Source organism: Papio anubis, chromosome 5, assembly GCF_008728515.1.
Source record: "Papio anubis isolate 15944 chromosome 5, Panubis1.0, whole genome shotgun sequence".
Classification (NCBI taxonomy): domain Eukaryota; kingdom Metazoa; phylum Chordata; class Mammalia; order Primates; family Cercopithecidae; genus Papio; species Papio anubis.
In genome coordinates, this window is record NC_044980.1 from 13,603,958 (window position 1) to 13,623,484 (window position 19,527).

Here is a 19,527-nt window from a genome sequence, read left to right on the forward strand (position 1 = left end):
TTTAACCAGAATTTAAAAAACAAAAAACAAAAAACACCACTCTGCTTTTGTCTGTATGCGGAAGGGAATTTGAGGGGAAAGAGGTAGGAGGAGAAGAATTGAAATGAATTTCTCTTTTCTCTTTGTTTTCTGCCTTAGCAGATGCATTACTTTTCTCAACCCTCTTTGTAATTTCTTAAATTTCTCATTAGCAATTCAGTAGGAGGGTAAATGATAGGGGGTTATCTACCAGAATTCTTTTTCTGCTTGGGAAAAGAGGGTGTAGGGCAGCACAGCAGCACCTGAGTTAATATGAGCAAAAGCCAGTGGTTGCCAGCATCAGTATAATCCTGAGACAGTTGGACAGGTATGGCCTCCAGGCTAACACATACTTGTTGAGCAGCCAAATCTTTCTACAACAAATAGAAGGATCTGGAAGAAAACTTCCAAATTAACTGTAGATTGCATTCTGAATTAAGCCTAAAAACAAATTACAAAGTGCCAGTTTTTTTGTTTTTGTTTTTGTTTTTGTTTTGAGTTGTCTTAACAGTAACAGGATTGCAGGATTGCTCCTACTGGGTGTCTTAGGCTGCTACAAGGCTGTCTGGCCTCTGCGGGTCAATAAACATCTAAAGAGCAGGACTTGACTGGCCTCTGATCGGATGAATCCTCAGAGCGTCAGATGTATTGCAAATTACATTCAGAGAAAAAGGAACAACGCTGTCAAAGTAGATTAACTGAAGTAACTTAGGCAAGGCAGTTTATATGTGAGCTATAAGGCGGGTTTCTAATATTAGAACATCACAGTATTAATCTTTGAACATGCTACTTACATTATTATTCACTAATGTGCTTTGTGTTTCTAATCTCTATAGCAAGTGTTTCCAACCCTTTCAGAATGGTCTGGAACACCTTTTTTATATTAAGGACTTATTTTTAGTGTCAGCGATAGATACAGCATTTCAGTGAAAAGTAACACTCTTAAATGGATTTGTCTATTTAATCATAACAGCATCTAAATCTCTTTATACATAACAATGCATTTTGGAAGACATACTTGTCTATCAGCTCTTACTGAGTACATGGTTAAGGCTACTGGTTAGTCTAATGTGTGTTTTATTTTGTTTTAGAGTATAAGCTTCTTAAAATCAGGAACATGCCATTTAGGGGAAAAAGCTCTGGGGTTTAAGAGAGTACCATGCATAAATATGTTTTTTATGAATGCCAAGCGATTAAACAGAGTTCTAAGCTTTATCAAGGGACTGACTGGCAGAAAGTTCTGCCAAATTCTTTGATGTTATTAAAGATTTATTTTTGTACTGAGTTTCATGTTAGAATCAAATCCATGCTTATTGAAGTGGAAATAACTTTTCAGACCTTCGGTTAAAAATTCTGATGTTCGTTTGTGGCATTTACTTTACATTATATATTAATAGGAGTAAATGAATTAACAGGATTTTTGCAGTGGGCATGGACCTAAAGTATCTTAACGTTGTGGAGAACATTAGGAGAAACTTTGGTATTTTATATGTGTAATTTAGTAACTCTGAATACTGTATGTTAAATTAGACATAATTACTGGTCACTCAGATTAATTGATAGCTTGTTTAGACACTCAACTTTGGTGTATGTTTTCCCCGGGGCTGGAAAATGAATCAACACAGAAGACTGGAATAGACGGGATTGGTAGGCATTTGTTGGTGAGCAAGGCCCCCGGATGAGGATTGTGGCTTCAGTGACTAGTACCTGCACCTACCCCTACCCCCCCTTAAACCCCTGTTTGTTTATCTGTGGAGGAAACATTCATTCAGAATCAGAACCTTTGAGTTTTAGGGTTGGCAGGAGGTAAGGCTGGGGTAGAGGATACTCATGTGGAGATAAGCTAGAATAAGCCAAATTTTAAACCCAAATCGTGGTTCAGTGCTGGGAATTCAGTTCCTTTTTCTTCTGGAAACGTATAGACTGTCTGGAACACTTTGGCTTGGCCTACCTGTTGTATAGTGTTTGTTCTGTACCCTTCGTACTCACAGTCAGTCCCAGGCAGGATTTTGAGTAAAGTAGTACAGATGTTCTGAGGAGTTACTGTTTGTGCTGTGAGGGCTCACAGAGGCTTGGCTTGTGTTCGGTTAATGTGGCAGCAAATGGAGTCACGTGAGCCCTCAGTAGGCTGCCTCCAGCCAGCCTTCTGGTGCTGAGGGACCTGAGACAGCAGTGTGGGCTAACATTCAGAAGGAACAAAGAGGGGTGCTCAGCTCTGAGGTGTGTGGAGTTGACTCGGCTTGCTGCTTCCATCATGCTTGGTCTGTTTACAAAATCTCATAATGAAAACATTTCAGTGTCACTTTAAATTCTTGGGGGAAAAGCCCACTGACTGCAGAGAAGCAGAACTGTGAGGCTCTGTGTTTCCTGCTTAGAAACCACTTCCCTGGAGGCTTGAGTTTCCTTTGGTTGTGGAGGTGCTGGAACAACAAGCCTCCCAGTTCACTTCTTCCAAAGCACAGCCATCTCCTTCCATCAGAGATGATTGGTTTCTTTGGTTTGGGCAGGTAACTTTTAAATTACGTTGTAAAAACTTAAGGTAAAAACCCTTTTCTCCTTTGAAATATAGATAGATAATATGTAAATGCAATTTTATGTACTAGTCAGTCACCAAATATACTAGACAGAGAATGAATGGAGTCACTTCAGCTTTTCAAAGGTGTTTTTATAGCCAGTTGCATGTGTCGGAGCTGTCGCTGTTGCTCTGTGCCTAAATGGATACTCTGCCCAGAACCACGAATTGTAGAGTACCACCTGTTTGCTACCTTGAGGTTTAGCTAGCTGGGGGTTAAGTTCATACTCTGCGCCATGGCAGTCTGCTCAGTGAGACTGCCATGCAGTGGGACCCAGCGTAGCCCCTGGAGCCCAGCTGCTAATAGGAACACCGAGAAGTCTTTGGAAATTTCCCCTGCAGTGCGATAAGGATTTGGGGTGTTGTGGGAGTGCATCCTGGGGGTGTCTAGTCGAGCAGTGGTGACTCCAGACCGGGGGCAGGTGAAGAAGAGGTGTGTGTTGGGAGCGGGGAGGGGAAGGCGTGTGTATGGAGGTTTAGTGGTGAGGTGGAGGTGTGGCTTCCCTGCAGGTGACTGCAGTTCCTGGAGTGAGTGAGCCTGGGGAGAGGGTAGTGGTGAACCAGTGAGGTTGTGGAGGCAGCATACATCAGATCATGAGGGACTGTAGTTGAAGGCACCAAGAAATCATTGAAGAATTTTAGGGAAAATGATGAGATCTTTGTTTGAGAAACATGCTAGGGAGAGTGGCAGAATGCATTCAAGGGAATTACGAACATCTATTAGGAGATTGCTGGAACAGCACATGAGGGCAATGCTGGCGGAGACATGGGTGCTTCGTGGGACTGTGGAGTCCCTGCAACTCCTTGTTTCGTGGAAGTAGGGGATGGGAGAGAGGATGGAGGGCAGGGAGAAGCCTGGTTCCTGGTTGGGCCATGAGGTCGATGGTTTATGAGGTAGGTACTGTGCTGGGACCTACACTGTGGGGAGCAGGTTTGTGGGGATGAGCATGAAGCAGGGTTGGACGTTCAGGGGGGCATGGCTATCCTACAGGCATGTGGATGCCTCTTCTTCGTGGCACTTCTTTGTTCCAGTGATGGCCAGTTTCCTACCTATCAGTCAAAACCTACTGTAATAGCCCACCCCACCCCCGCTTTCTTCGCTTCCACGAATGTTTTGTGTTTTTGTTTCTCTGCATCTGTTGATGCTGCTTGCTCTGGCTGGAGTGCTCTCTGTTTTCCAGTTTGCCCAGTTTTGGACTATTTCTTCCACACTTTGCACAGATCTTTTATTTGATAGGTCATCTTCTCCTATTCTCATCCCTCTGGCCCTGATTTTTCCATGCCAAATATTTGTACCACAGAACTGACCACTTATGTGTTGCTTTCTTTCCCAAACAGGCTAAGGTCAACGAAGGCTCTAGATTACACTTTGTATATGAGCACCCCCCGACTCCATGCAGAGCTAGTCCATGTGCACTGAGAGAGGTTTTCAGATAATTAGTTTATATCACTTCTCTGTGGTTGAGAGCCCCTCTGGCCCCAGTTCCTTATGTAGTAATCAAAAAGATAATAGAGGAAAAGGAGTAGAATTATAGCTTTATTTTCTGAAGCCTTTTACAGAATATGATTGTCATCTGCATTAAAACACATGGGGCCATTGAGTTTTTTCTTGTTCTTTTTCTTTTTCTGAAGAAGAGTAAGAGTGCTCAAATGTGTAGAAGACTGATACAGTGGTTGAATAGGGTTTCTTTTAGCAGTCAACCTTCTTGATCTGATGTGTACAAACCACTTGATATGATAATCAAATTGTAGCAGTGCTATCCCTCTGGTTCATTTAATACACTCTAAATTTCTAAATGACTTTCCTGAGACACTTTGGTAAAGCAAGTCTTTGGAGCAGGTCAGCATCACAGAACCCTGTATGTGCATGTATGTGTGTGTGTATGGGTTAGGGATTGTATGTATGTAGATAAGGGTGGGGTAACTCCAGTTCCAGAATACCAGAATGCCTCAGAGGCATCCCTGACAGGCTTTACAGAGACATGCACAGACAGGTAGACGAATGTGTTCTTTATTCTGGCATTAGGCAAACAGGATCAGTTTCCTCTGTGCATAGCTCTGTGCTCGTCCCTGGGGTTCCAAACATGAATGGCATACCTGGGCACATGGTTTCTTTTTTGACTTATGAGATTGTAAGAAATAGAGTCCCTTTTATAATACTACTACTTTTTTGACTATCAAAATATTCCCTTCCATTGGTCTATTAGTTACACTTTTGAATTAACTTCCATTGCACAGTTAATACATAATTAAAACATCAAACCTTAAGAGTTCTACAGATTGTTTCATTTACATTAAAAAATATGTATTTGTTTAAAAAACGTGTTTTTTTGTTATGGTCTTTTTGGTTATTTTGGTTGTCTTTTGTATTTTATAAGATACTAAAAACTAACTATTTTAAGTTGAAATTTCTTTTAACTCCCTTGAATTAATAAAAAATATGCTACTTTCTTTCTTTGAGGTATGCTGTTATAGGCTGTTGCTTCTAAAATCATGTGAAGGGACACATTAGCCAGTCCAACAGTTATAACCATAAAGATTATAGGTAAAAACTGTAATGCTATACTGTGAAACCCCATCCATATTCTTGTGTGGTCTTGTCTGTGAACATGTCCATATTCTTGACGTAAGTCGTAATTCATTTTATACGCATTTTATAAGTGTGGATTGTGATATATTTATGTTAAAAATAATATAAGCATTGTATTATTATTATTATTGTTATTTTTTACATATTAGAAAAAATGAGGGATATCTTCCCCCCACCCTTTAACATGTTCATAAAGGATCTAGGCTTGTTGAAATGCCTCCTTCCATTGCATCACTTCTAGATGCGTGCACAGCTAAAACCCTTGATAGCACAAACATCGTGCAGCCAGCCACGCGCGGCCGCTCCCAGTGCTGAGAGCATAATCCTGCGGGCTCCGCAGAGAAGTAGCCGGCACGGAGAGGGTGACGTCACCTCCCTCTGCGCACGCGCTTGCCGAGCGAGGGCGGTGCCTGCCAAGCTGATGCAGATTTATCACCCTGCTCTTTGTGTGCAGGCGTGCGCGCACGAAGTTTCCCCTAAATTAACTAATGAGTAAAATTCGGTAATCACCACCAAGACCCGGTACTAATAGGAAGCTCCGGTTTACTATTTAACCCTCTTTTTCTGGTTGTTTAAAAATACTGGCTTATTTATTAACATTTTTGTTACTGCTGCAACCTGTGTTTTTTTTAAGTATGTAGGATTCTTTTTTTTTTTTTTCCAATCTCTTCCCACAGATTATTTTCCAATTTAGTAAACACTAACTTGGAATAGCTGACAGGCAAATGAAACCCCTGCGAATGGGTGAGGAGCACAGTTTGTCTTGTGGGCTTGGCTGCCTTTAAAGGAGGAGACACAGCCAGTTCAGAACCGCATCAGTTCATTTTGTTCAACAGCTCAAATGGTCAAGGAATAACTGTGTTTCTTCTAACAATTTTTACTGAAAAACTCATTCGACTAGTTTAATTTGAAGATTATGTAAAATTTCAGATTACTAGTATCTGCCAGTAGTCCTGGGAGAAATACAGGATTAAAAAAATAATAAAACCTACATTTTACTTAAAAAAATTTTAAAATTTGATTCATGGTTTCACTCATTTGATTCATCTTTGTGCCACTTTTGTAAAAATACCATTTTTAACATAATATGCTATATAAAACTTTTGTTGCTCATTGTGAAAATATTTCTAGGGTGCTTTTTATTATAAATAAATTGGAGAGGGGCTTGTTGTTCCTGGACTGTTTGTTACTGTTGTCTTAAATTTAATGCCACAGAGGTGACCAAGTGAGTGAGCATTCTGGTCATCAGTGACTCGCTTAGAAGGGTATTTGTCTCAGTGCAGCACCTCTTTGCAGGGTCTCAGGATGAAAGATGAGTAATTGATTTGATCAGTGGGGTATGAGATAGTTGAAGTTCCAGACTGTTGGTTCAGTGGAAAGATGTTTCACTGTTGAATGATAACTTGCAGAATATTTCTTGTTAGGGCAGGGAGGTTAATTTTCCATCTTATGAATATAAATCATACTATGATTGAAGGCTGAACTATACCTAACATACTTCACAAAACAAAGGTAGAAAGTACTAAGGAATATTGGGGTTCTTGTGTAGGGGTTCAGGGCAAGCCGCTGTAGAAATATATTAATTTGTTGGTTGAGTTCATTCATTCATTCATCCATCCATCTTTCTTTTTCTTTTTTCTTTTTTTTTTTTTTCTTGAGACAGAGTCTCTGTCTGTCGCTCAGGTGTGCAGTGGCATGATCTCGGCTCACTGCCACCTCTGCCTCCTGGGTCCAAGTGATTCTTCTTTCTCAGCCTCCTGAGTAGCTGGGACTACAGGTGTGCGCCACCACTCCCAGCTAATAATTTTTGGTATTTTAGTAGATGGGTTTCACCATTCTGCCCAGGCTGGCCTTGAACTTCCGAGCTCAGGCCATCTGGCTGCCTCGGCCTCCCCGTTCATCCATCTTTCTACCCAGCCATCCCACATCTGGTGAATGCCCTTTGCCTGGCCCTATCCTAGGCGTCTAGGATACAGCAGGGCACAAAACAGACATGTCCTGTGGCAAATTGGCTGGTCTCGAGAAAAAGAGGCAACTATTCACTTGATAAAGAATATAATGTTTATTATTAAGGAATAGAAGTGATTTGGGAGTCCAGATTTAACATTTATGCTCACACTGACATGCTATCGAACCAAATAGTAATTTGAAAGGTGGTAACAGAATTAATTTTGGCAAGTAATATGCTGAAACTTGTGGTTATTTTAAAATTAGTATATTAAAATCTCTAAACATTCCAATTTATTTTAGGGAAAAGCAGTTTTTTTGTGTGTTGGCTTGAAAGCAGAAAGAAAACCATCAAGCACCACCTATATATATTTAGTTAACAACTCTAAAATCTGATTTTTTTAATCCAAACCTGTTTTCCTCAGTAGCATTCAACAAATATTAGTGTAAACATTCTGAACATAGTCATTGTAGACTTGGTTCAGAAGCGTATTTGTTGCCTGCCTTTAAGGACTCCCCTGGGAAACATCTTCTGCACCTAGAGATAAGCCTCGGATGACTCCATTCTTGCTGTTTCACTGTTTCCCGAAGCTAGCTTTTCATTAGAGTCCATAATGGTTGCTGTATTTCAGATAGTAGCAAAATATGCTTCAAATTGTAACAGAAATCCAGTCTGTCTTTTGTGCACAGTTTAGTATGGGCTCTATATAACTTAAAAGATTATATAATTCAAAAAAATGGGTACAACTAAATGTCCCCCGATTTGGGCCATCTACCCTCTGGTTATCTCCTCTCAAGTTGCTCTTCTTTGTCTAGGCTTTCTGTTAATCCCAATTTTACCTAATTTCTCTTTGTGGCACCCCCTTCCACCTGTTTAAGTAGCATTGGCAAACCCCGCTGGTGGCACTGAGAAGTGGAAACGTTGCTGATGCTTGGTCTTTGGTACAAAGATAAGGTCTGGGATCCCAGCAGGGCCTCTCCGTGGTGCTATTTGCTGTTCCTGAACCTCTCTGTGACTGGAGAAGGGTGTGCTTCCAGGGGGTGCCCACCGAGGGCAGCCGTTGTTCAGTAAGTTTGGGAACCACAGCTAGATCCTTTAATGCATGAATGAAGAAAGCATTAGGAGTTGAATCGTATCGGCTGTGTAATCTGGAATCTGTGGAATGGCACAGAAGCCGTGTATTTTTAATTTTTTAGAACGTTTTTATAGTCCCACACTGTTTTCCTAAATAGCTCTTCAGGGCATGGAACACAGCCTGCCTTTTTGATCTGAGGAACTGTCATGGTTGAGTTCTTCCTGCTTTTTATTGAAAGTTACCTATGATATATTTAATCTGGTTTTAGTATTTATACATGCTTCCTGAGTCCTTTGCTTATTGGGTTTTGTTTTGTTTTTTTTTAAGTGGAAATGAGATCTAAAATAATACCTAAGTGACCAGTCACCACAATAACCATAAACTCAGTTTCTTTGTGTGGTTAGTTTTATATGTTTGCCCCTTTTATATTTTCTTTTCTGTTTTCGAAGTATTAATTGATGGTTTAAATAAAATTAACATCTTTTTCAGTGACGGTCTACAAAAATATAGTTAAACTGGTTAGAATGTATATTCTGGTCTATGCGTGGGCATGTACCTACATCGCAATAAAAGTGAAGCACCTTTTCACATCAGTTTCTCATTAATTCATGTGCTTTTCTTCCTCTAGAAAGACTGAGTCTTCCTTAATTTGGGGGGAAACTGAGGGACCCATAGGTTAACATAACTACAGCTCTGAGAAATGAAAGGTCACATGGGAGTGAGTCTGTGACTCATAGTGGGACATAGGAAATTGAGACATTCGTTGAGTTCTGTGTTCTGTACCCTGCTTTCAAATAAATATGCTATTCCTCCTGTGAGGTGGCCTGGAATATGGCAGCCCTCACTTCCATCTTCCACTCCACTGTGGGTATCAGTAAATACGTGTGATTCAGAAAGTTAGCAGTAATTGTCAAAAATGCTTTGGAATGATGACTCAAGTCATACAAGCCTCTATTGGGATATCAGCATTGGGATCAGGACATTCTTCTTGGTGATGGCTGTGTGACTCACAAGTAGTGTAGGAGCCAGGGCTGCAGTTGGTGGTGACATTTCTCTGTCTGAGGGCCTTGTTGTGTCCTGGTCATGACATGTGTGGGCGTGGATGTGGGAATGGTAGGAAGCATGCGTTTTCTCATCTGAGCAATGGAAGTGGAATCCTCCCTTCAGATACCTGTAGATAGGGATCTACAGCTGTCGCTTACTCCTTCCTAGTATTTGTCTATCATGTGATCTGTCTCCTCCTCATTTGCCCGGGTCCCATAGCACTTCGTGCTGCCTATGAACATTCCATAATCTGCCTTGTTTTATCGGTGTTTGTCAGCTTGTCTCTCTGAGGGTCGCTGGCGAGCCTTAGTCCTCTTTGCATTGCAGTTGCCCCTGTGCCATCTGTGTCCACGGCAGCCACAGCAGATGAAGTCAGTCTTTGTAGACACATTCAGTGAGTTACAGTGACTGGCAGTGAATTGCTGACTAGATTGCATCCATTCAAGAGTTTTGAAGGAACCTGAGGATGAAATTGCAGAACTCTTGGCTCAGATGTTTTGCCTTTTATAAATAGCCGCTGTTTTCAAAGCTTGGTGGGTTGCCAGCACAAAGCATGGTACATTGGAAAGGAAAATGGCCTGGTGCTGTGGAGGCCCCAGCTTGGTCGAATCTCCCCATAACTGGCTGACTAGTTCCACGCAGCCTTCCTAGGACCTCATGATCCTCAGCCAGATGAGTTTGCTGTGAAGTCTGTGGTGATTGTCAGTGTCATAGTTAAATCTCATTAAGCTGGGTTCCTTACACACGTGGACGTATTCTATGGACAGGAGTGATTTACATTAAGAAATCAGATCACACCGCTGATTTATTCATTCTTTGTTTCTATGAATGGTATGTTGTAGAGACTGAATGTTGCTATATTCCTCCCGAAGGTGTTGATTGGGTTGCTGCTTGTTTGCCTGCTTTAGCAGGCATGTAATTTGGCCTGACCCACATGTGACTACACATTCTGTGTCTCTGCAGTGGGTAGCAACTCAAATTTTGATTTAGATCTTTAAATCCTTAGCAGGGCTGTTTGGAATTCACCTGGTTTTGGTTTTAAAAGCTCCGCATTGCTTAGATGGGGCCCTGCCCTCAGGCTAACAGCCCTAATGATGGGGTGTGTACCCAGGGTCATTTCCTTGTCCAGGTGTCTCTCCCAGCTTTTGTCATTCTCTAGTGTCTGGAGAGAGTCATTTTTTATAAATTTTCCCTGAAGCAGGGCTTGCCCAGGAGTTGCTGCTCAGGACACCAAAAGTGAAATAAATGTTCATTCCTTCACTTTCAGTACTTTCCTTGCCTTCTAATTCCAAGTCTACATCTTGCTGTGGTTGTATTGCCATGCTAGCATTTGTGATGCTTTTCTTGTACTGTTTTGGCAAAAACAAACACAAATGGAGATGGGGAAGTGGTGTTTTGTTTTTTCCTGGAGATTGTTCTGCTAACAATGTTAGTTGCTAGTTTTGGTAGGCATCCTGAACCTAGATTACCTCTGTTAGACATCGCCAAGAGAAATATCCAGTTTTTATGATGAGTATGGACGTTTTGGACCCCAAATTACCACGTAGGCATTCACCCTGGTGAGCTGGGCTAGAAGTTTTTGGGCTGCAAGAATTCCTTTTGCTTAGATGGATTTTGGCCTAAATTGCCTACTGCATGCTCCTTTTCTACAATATTCCCACTGGACCTTCTAAGATACTGGGAGTAGGGGCAGAGTTGGTTTTTAGTGAGAAGAGGGACCTTGGCCACCTCTGAAACTGGAGTGGCACTGGGCCCTATGACCACATTAGCCATTGACATTCCTCCAGGGGGCATGACCCAGAAAGCCTGGAAGGAGAGAGCCAGGCCCCAGCTATTTATAACCCCCTCTCTCCTTGCCACTGTGTATTTTTAACCAGACCCTGAAGTCTGACAGAATGAGGCATTGAGCTCCCCCTAGAGGTTTTAGCATGTCACAAGCAGCAATTTTTATAAAGCGGTGTTGCTGTCTGTTTTCTTTGCTGGTGTCTACATTAATCTACATAAAAATTAAGATTTGGTAAATAATCCGGACTGATTTCATATCCTGTCTCCTTTTGGGACCAAATCGTTATTGCTAGAAATGACTGAGAGCCTTTTGGGGACATGAGCCTCTGGGTCTGTGTGCAAATCATTATTCAACATTAAAATAGAAGATAGTTTTGTGATCACAGACGTAGAATTTAAATGTCATCCTATGATCATGTTTCTTAAGTTGATTTAATAGATGTGGATAAAGCTGCTGTGTTGGCATCGGATAGAATGGTTAAGGAATTAACTGTCACTCTAGCAACCCAGTAATTTTATTTTCTCCTTCTGTGTTTCAGGGTTTCGAAAAAACGATGAAATGAAAGCTATGGATGTTTTGCCAATTTTGAAGGAAAAAGTTGCGTACCTTTCAGGTAAAGTTTAACTTTCAACTCTGCTTTATCCAGCTGCTCTGACACAATGTCAGAGTCTGACATAATGAATGAACTCACCTGCCTCAACATATAAAAACATTGGCATTCTATGAATTTTGAACTGCTTTATTCTTGTAGCAGTGTTCCTGAGAAATTAGTGCCCAAAGCATTTTCTTCCAGCTATGAGGTACATGATAAGTCAGTTAGTGTTGGTGATGAAGATACATTTGTTTCTGCCATTCAACAAAAATTTGGCTGTTCTGCCCCAATCAGTTAAGTTAAAAAACTGATTTTTAAAAATCCGATTATTTCAGCAAAAGTGGTGGGAATGTGATGGTATGTAGATGGGTCCTGAATTTCTCACTTTGGTTTCTTGTACTCTGTACCTGCCTCTGTTGCTTTGTCTTTTGGGAGGCAAGGACGCCTGTTTCTCCTTGAGATCTACTCCTTTGTGGCTCTCTGGTCATGGAGTAACTAGGACCCAGGTCGAGGACGATGAAGCCTTGGTGATTTTACCAGCTGAGTCCATTTCCCTGTAGACCCAGTCTTTGAGGCCCTGGCCCGCCCGCAGACAGACTCTGGGCCAGTCCCTTGGGCTTTGGGCACCTGACTGCCCTCTCTTCTGCACATAGATAGTCAGCGTTAGGCCTCTTCGGACTGTCTTTTGGGGCCTTCCTCCCACATAAACAGAATAGCCATTGGGTATTACACCTTTTGGGCACCAGCTCACTTGTTACCAAACAAAGATTTGCAAGATTTTTCTGCTCTATCAGGAAGTTCATCTGTAGATTGTGGTCACATGCTTTTAGATGAATTTCCTTTGAGAATTTTTATCTTTCTCAAATAGACATTCTGTGCTGATCTGTGTATCCTCTTGAACACCTATCAGTTTTAATTTATAACACTGATAGCTGCTTTTATAAGTTTTTTGTGTCCTCTGGACGTGTGATACTGTTATATATTCAAGATGCAGCTTCCTGTGGTGTTTTTGCTAATCTCGCTTTGCTTCATGTCCAGTAATGTTTCTTGGCCCCTGTTAATATGGTTTGATTTTGTGAGAGTAAATCTAATTCATTCTGTATTTGGAAGGTTCACAGAAGAGTGTAAGAAGTTCATGAAAAGAAGGTGCTTTAAGTTGTTGGAAATACGTGGTGAAAAACAAATACTGGCTTCCAGTACACACTGAGTTTTAAAAGTAGTGTTTATTTGCTCTTCTCTAATCATCTACTGACAAACTGCATTGTAAGGACTCATGCCAGCTTTGTGAACTCCTGATTTTGTAGTTTACAAACAGAATAATTAAAAGACTCTACTTAAAAATTAGAGGTATCTGTAAGGAAGACTTAAAGCCGAGTCCATGTGTTTATCAGTTTTTTATTTTTAAAGTCTGGGTCTGTGGTAATAGCACCTGCTCCCTCTGACCTCTCTTTGTGTTTCTGAACGTTTTGTTCCATTTTCTTTCATTAGCATGTGGAGATGGACATGTGAAGCAAGGTGGAAGGTTAACATTGGTGGGTTTTATTTGTATTCTTGCTTTTATTAGGCAATTAATACAGAATATATTATCAGCTGACATTTTTATATAGTTTACAGTCAACACTAAAATTTTACCTTTTAACTAATCAAAGAAAATCAGCAGTCTTTTTGAGTTTGTCTTCAATGTTTAATAAAACCTTAAGTTCTGCAGGGTTACATAAAGTTGGATATCTTTGGTGGGGTGGGAATTTTTGCTTTTACAACAAATTAGTAGGAACTGTTTAAAATATTAGCGATGGTAGAGCTTCCGCAGCGTTAGCAAAATGACGTTAGTAGATGTCACCGCACTTTTACAGTATTCCTAATTTATGATCAGAACTGGCAAAGCTGATTAGCATGAGCTCACTGCTCTTTGTTTTAGGCTTATCGTTATCTCCCTTAGGAAGGGGAAAAAAACCCATAAAATTAAGTAGAAATTGACTACTTGTGTTGTATTACATTTTTTGAAAATTAGGAAGAATGAATAAACTTTCCAAAATAAAATTTATCTCTAACTCAATTTTTTTCTGTTTTTTTTTTTTTTTTTTTTTTTTTAATTGAAATCTAATTCACATACCCTAAAATCTACCTTTTTAAAACGCGGGATTCAGTGGATTTGAGTGTATCACCAGGTTGTGCAGCCATTACCACTAATTCCAGAACCTTTTCATCACCTCCCAAGAACCCCATGGCCACCCCCAGTCCCCCAGCACTGGCAGTCCTAAGCTACTTTCTGCTCTGACCCCATTTAAAAAAAAATTAGGGAATATTATGATACCTTTGTAAAAGCTCTCCATGTGAATGGCTTTTAGTGGTTAAATCTAAGTAAAATGGCAGGGGCTTTGTAAAAGTAGGCCAAAAGATGAGTGATTTTAAAAGGTACTTATGAGGTCAAGATCTCTAAAAGCCCAGTGATGAACCTGAATATTTCCGAACCTTAGTGTCTAGGTCTTCTAAAAAGTAATGCTGATTGCACTTAAGTAAGATAGAACGTACTACTTCCTTCATTTAGGGTGAACTCAGTGATTAAATGTCTTACCTGACTTCGTGTTTGAAGTCAGAGGACAGTGCTGTGGTTTGACTGGATCACCTCCAAAGTTCAGATGTTGCCAATGGGATGCTGTTAAGAGGTGAGGCCTTTAAGGGGCAGTTAGGCCATGAGGGCTTCTCCCTTGTGTGGGATTAAGGCCCCTATAAAGAGGCTTTACGCTTGCCCTTCAGCCATATAAGGACACAGCATTCCTCTTCTGCCCATGGAGGATGCAGCCCTCACAAGACTACCGAACCTCGTCAAAATGCCCTATAGTTTATATTTAATGGAGTTTGCGTCTGATGGCATCTTACATATAATGTCAACTATTAGTGTGGTTCCTATGCCACTAGGGTTTGAGCCTTAGAAAATCTCACAGACAACCACCAGAATTAAGAACTCATTCTTTTTTAACTGTTTATTATGGAACATTTTAACATCAAAAGAAAAGAAAATAGTATAATGAATTTTCACGAATTCATAGCCCACTTCAGCAACTTGTTTTTCTGTGTTTCCGCTTAGTCTTCTCTTCACTCTGGATAATTTTGAAGTAAAATCCAGATATTATTTTATTTATAAATATTTAGTATTTATCTCTTAAAAGTAAGTTTTATTAAAAAAAAAAAAAAACCCTGCAATACCAATAACAGACCTAAAAATTGAATGGTAATTATTTAATATCCCCCCAAAAACCCAATGGGTATTCAAATGTGCTTGTCTCATATACATTGCAGCTGGTTGAGATGTCTGGTAAGGCTCTTTTAACCTGAAGGTTCTTTGTGTCTTACCTCCTGACGTTTTAGGAAGCGAGGAATCCAGATGTCTTCCTGTGGATTCTCCTGTAGTCTAGATGTTGCTGGTTCTATCACTGGGTGGTCATTTAACATGTTTCACTTCCCCCATATTTCTTGCAGACTAGGAGTTAGGTCTTGAGACTTTAGATTAGACTGAGCTTTGATCTGGCAGGGAAGGGGGCAAAAATACTTAATGGGTGTGATTGTTTAGTTTCATAGGGAATTTTATTAGGAGAGTCTTGTCTTGTTTTTATGGTGTTCATTGATGATTATTGCTTAGATCTAGTATTTAAGAATTGCGGCCGGGTGCGGTGGCTCAAGCCTGTAATCCCAGCACTTTGGGAGGCCGAGACGGGTGGATCACGAGGTCAGGAGATCGAGACTATCCTGGCTAATACGGTGAAACCCCGTCTCTACTAAAAATACAAAAAACTAGCCGGGCGAGGTGGCGGGCGCCTGTAGTCCCAGCTACTCGGGAGGCTGAGGCAGGAGAATGGCGTAAACCCGGGAGGTGGAGCTTGCAGTGAGCTGAGATCCGGCCACTGCACTCCAGTCTGGGCGACAGAGCGAGACTCCATCTCAAAAAAAAAAAAAAAAAAAAAGAATTGCAAGATAGTGATATTTTCCTTATGTCCTTTCTTTAACTTGGATATCCCGTAAAGAGAGATGTCCCATCACCACTTACTTGATTGTCCTGAGAAAGACTTCATACAGGAGAAGTAGGATAAGTGATTGGTTCTTGTCCGTAAGCAGTTTTCGGGCTATTGAAAAAGGACCATTGTTTGTTTGTGTTTTCCCCGATAAAGACTTATTTCAAATGCATGATTTTAAATACATATGATGTTTTGATTTATTGCACATTTTGTCTCTTATGAAATTAAAATTGTCCCATCTTTGGCCAATGGGAGCCTCTTCAGACTGGCTCCTAAGTTTTGTTTGCTGATGTGAGAAGATGTTTCAGGACTATCTTGTATAATTCCTGCCTCAAATCTGGAATCAGCCATTTCTCTAAAGAGCCCTGGTTCCTTTTAGTGGGAAACAGTACACGTTGCTAGGGATATTCACTGGGTAGGTTGTTGTTTCTGTGTCTCTTTAGTGGACAAATCTGGGGGAAAACACACACATGCATTTTAATAAGAAATGATATCATGACTTTATATTAAAATTCATAGTTCAAATATAGGATTATAGATATTTCATTTTACTTCTTCAGTTGTATATTTGTGGATATCTGTTTCATTAGTCTAAAAATGTTAGTTCCTACCTATGTGGACATAATTACTTACTTTGTAATGCTAATGGTATTAGCACAGTATATGACTACCAAATGTAATTTAGTATTTTTCTTGTTGTCTTGGTCCTGAGGATGTATGCCGTTAAAAATCTACAGACCTATTACTGTATTTTAAAGTCACACGAAACAGTTCCTCTCCATGTGGATATGCCATCAGCTTGAAGCCTGGAATCATTTGTTTTATTTTGTAAGACTTAAAAACCCCAACTTGCTTCAATTTTAAGTAAAACTTAGCATAATTCCACAGTAATAACTAAAAAATAGTTTAAAGTTAAGGTCTGGTTAAAAAAAAATCTAGTTTTTGTTTTTGCCTTCTCCACCATGTGCTTCCCCTGTAGGAAAGCTTTTTAAAAAAGTTTTTGGTTTAATCCTTATGCTTTTAAAATATGAGCAATTCTATTGATCTTCCCATCTGTTTTCATCTTCTCCTTCTTCCCGAGATAAACAGAAACGTAATGTGCCTCATTTTCTATTCTTTGCTTGTTTTATTTCAAAAAATATTCTGGAGATCAGTATATAGCAGCACATAATAGAGTTCTCATTTCTTTTTACAGTTGTGTATTACTCTGTTTTGTGTGTGTAACAGAGTAATACAGAAATATGTATATACCAGAGTAAGACACAACTCTCTCTGTATATCTATATCTATATATATGTTTTTATATATGTGTGTCTATGTCTGTGTGTGTGTGTGTGTGTATATATACCATAGTTAATTCAGTCAGATGCCCATTGATGGACATTTGTTTTTTGTTGTTGTTGTTGTTTTGTTCTTAGAATAGCTTTTTGGGGTGCAGTGAACATTCACTCTTATGTTGGGGGTATTGACAGGAATGTGGGATTTGATGACTTAAGGTTTGCTGGTACCTTAGTTCTTCATGGTCCAGTTTTGCAGAGTACTGCCTTTCCCCAGAAGAGAAGGAGAAACTTCCATTCATCTTGGGTATTCTTGTTAGCATCCTAGCATAGTGGGAGCCGGCAGGGACTGACTGAGAGGACAGGAACTGGCGGGGCTTTTCATGCAGGCTGCTGAATCTTCTTAGCCTTCAGTAGAAATACTCCATGAGCCAATTCCTGGTTCTCAGGACCAGGCAGCAAGAGGTGAGCCTAGAAGGTGCAGGGCTGGTGAGCTGCTCGCCTTGGCTGCTGTTAGAGCAGGAGCCCAGTGGGCATCCTTTTAACAGAGTTGTATTACTTTATGGCACACTTAATAGACATTAGCCATCATTTCTCTCTTTCACAAACTATGTCTTTCAGAGATTTCCTTGGCAAAGACTGCTTTTTATTGTCAGTGTGAGTTAGACTGTTCCTTGGGAGTTGGGAATAGGAGGTTGGACAGTGGCTAAAGAATAGTTTTCAATGGTGTTCTAATCCAGAAATTGAAACAAGGGCTATGGAGAGAAAGATAGAATTGGTTTGTTGACGTTTACATTTTACTCCTCAAAGCAAGCATGGCTTTCTTGCAAGTTCTTTGTAAATAAGTGAAAGGTGAGCTTCTAATTCATTTAAAGAGAAAGAGGTGATTGTGAATCTAGCTGTTTCTGTGGTCATCCTGGGCCGCATTGCTCAAGAGACCAAGTCTCCTGGAGTTTTTTTTTTTTTTTTTTTTTGAGACGGAGTCTCGCTCTGTCGCCCAGGTTGGAGTGCAGTGGTGCGGTCTCTGCTCACTGCAAGCTCCGCCGCCTCCCGGGTTCACGCCATTCTCCTGCCTCAGCCTCCCTAGAAGCTGGGACTACAGGCGCCCGCCACCACGCCTGGCTAATTTTTTTGTATTTTTAGTAGAGACGGGGTTTCACCGTGTTCGCCAGGATGGCCTCGATCTCCTGACCTCGTGATCCGCCTGCCTCAGCCTCCCAAAGTGCTGGGATTACAGGCGTGAGCCACTGTGCCCGGCCTCCTGGAGTTTTAAGAAGAGGGAAATGAGGTCTCAGGGTTTAAGGAATAATTGTCATACAGACATGTATAGCTATAGTGTAGGACCCTTTCAGCCTTCTTTCTATGATTAAAATAAACCTCAGTTTCCTTAGCATATCCATCAGGCATTTCTGCTAACTGATACCTGATAGGAGGTATTTTTAGTTAATGTTGTGTGGAATATGGAAAAATAATCCATTCAGCAAATGTTTGTTGGGTGCCAGTCTCATTGGGCATGGAGAGCATTGTATATTCTTAAATGAGCAAGTGAAACAAAGATGCCTGCCCTCATGGAGCTTATGTTCTAGTGGAGGAAACAGATAGACAAAAAGAATATGTAAATTGTATCATTTCCTAGAAGGTAAGAAGTGCCTTAGAGAAATAAGATTGGATATAGGAAAGGATGCAGGTTTATGTGAACTGAAAATAAAACACCATCATTATAAACAAAAACTTTTTTTGTTTTTTGTTTTTTGGTGTTTTTTTGTTTGTTTTTTTTTGTCGTTGTTGTTGTTGTTTTGCTTTTTGACTAAGGCAGCATTTGAATAAGCAGATAATCAATGAGCTGTTGTTTGGTTTGAGACATGAAACGCTTCCATACATAGACATCCTGTGATGCTGGCAGCATTTCCTGTCTTTTTCATTTCATTATAGAAACTAAGGCACTGATTTCTCATCTATAAAATGAGGCTGACATCTGTCCCGCCTGCCTCACCATGTGGCTTAGGGTTGATACCACACACACATGAGTGTATCTAATAGGTGAAGTTTTTATGAACTACAGTGCTGTTATTTTTACTAGTTTAGGAACAGGAACAGAACTTTGCATTTGTGACTTTCCTGTTTTATACCCAGATGCTATTTTCATTTGGGTACTTCCTGTGATGTTGGAAACCAACCTAAATCTTGGGGAATAGAATTAAACAGACACCTGTGTAGTTGATTTTAAGCTCCTTGAGGTTTAGCGAGCATGTTCCTCTGAACTATACTTCATCCTTTCTAAGATTTTTTCTTCATACCTCCCTGAGGAGGAGTCAGCAGAAAGTGATCATTAACCATGTTACACCATCTATTGGAAGGTGCACCCTTAGCAGGGAGATTAGCATGTGAAAAGATTCTTACTTCGTAAATGATTTTTGATAAAATTGTAAAAATATCCCAGTGAATTTTCTGAAGTTCTTTTCTAGGAAAAGGAAAAGTGACAATTTTTCCTCTATCTTAAAATTCAGATTCAGGTGTCTATAAGCTTTTCCTAGGACATGACTCAGCGCCTAAGTGGATGAACTTGCTAGCAAGTCTTAGGATACTGCTAGCTAGTGCTACCAGCCTGGGAG

General features: G+C 40.4%; 1 protein-coding gene across 1 annotated transcript in view; it reads left to right on the top strand.

Moving 5' to 3' along the window:
- TRIO (trio Rho guanine nucleotide exchange factor) overlaps positions 1-19,527 on the top strand; it is a 367,450-nt gene that overhangs the window by 117,724 nt on the left and 230,199 nt on the right. The window contains exon 2 of the mRNA XM_031666092.1: positions 11,572-11,646. Within this exon, the coding sequence (XP_031521952.1) occupies positions 11,572-11,646 (75 nt within the window). The remainder of the gene's footprint in view (positions 1-11,571; positions 11,647-19,527) is intronic.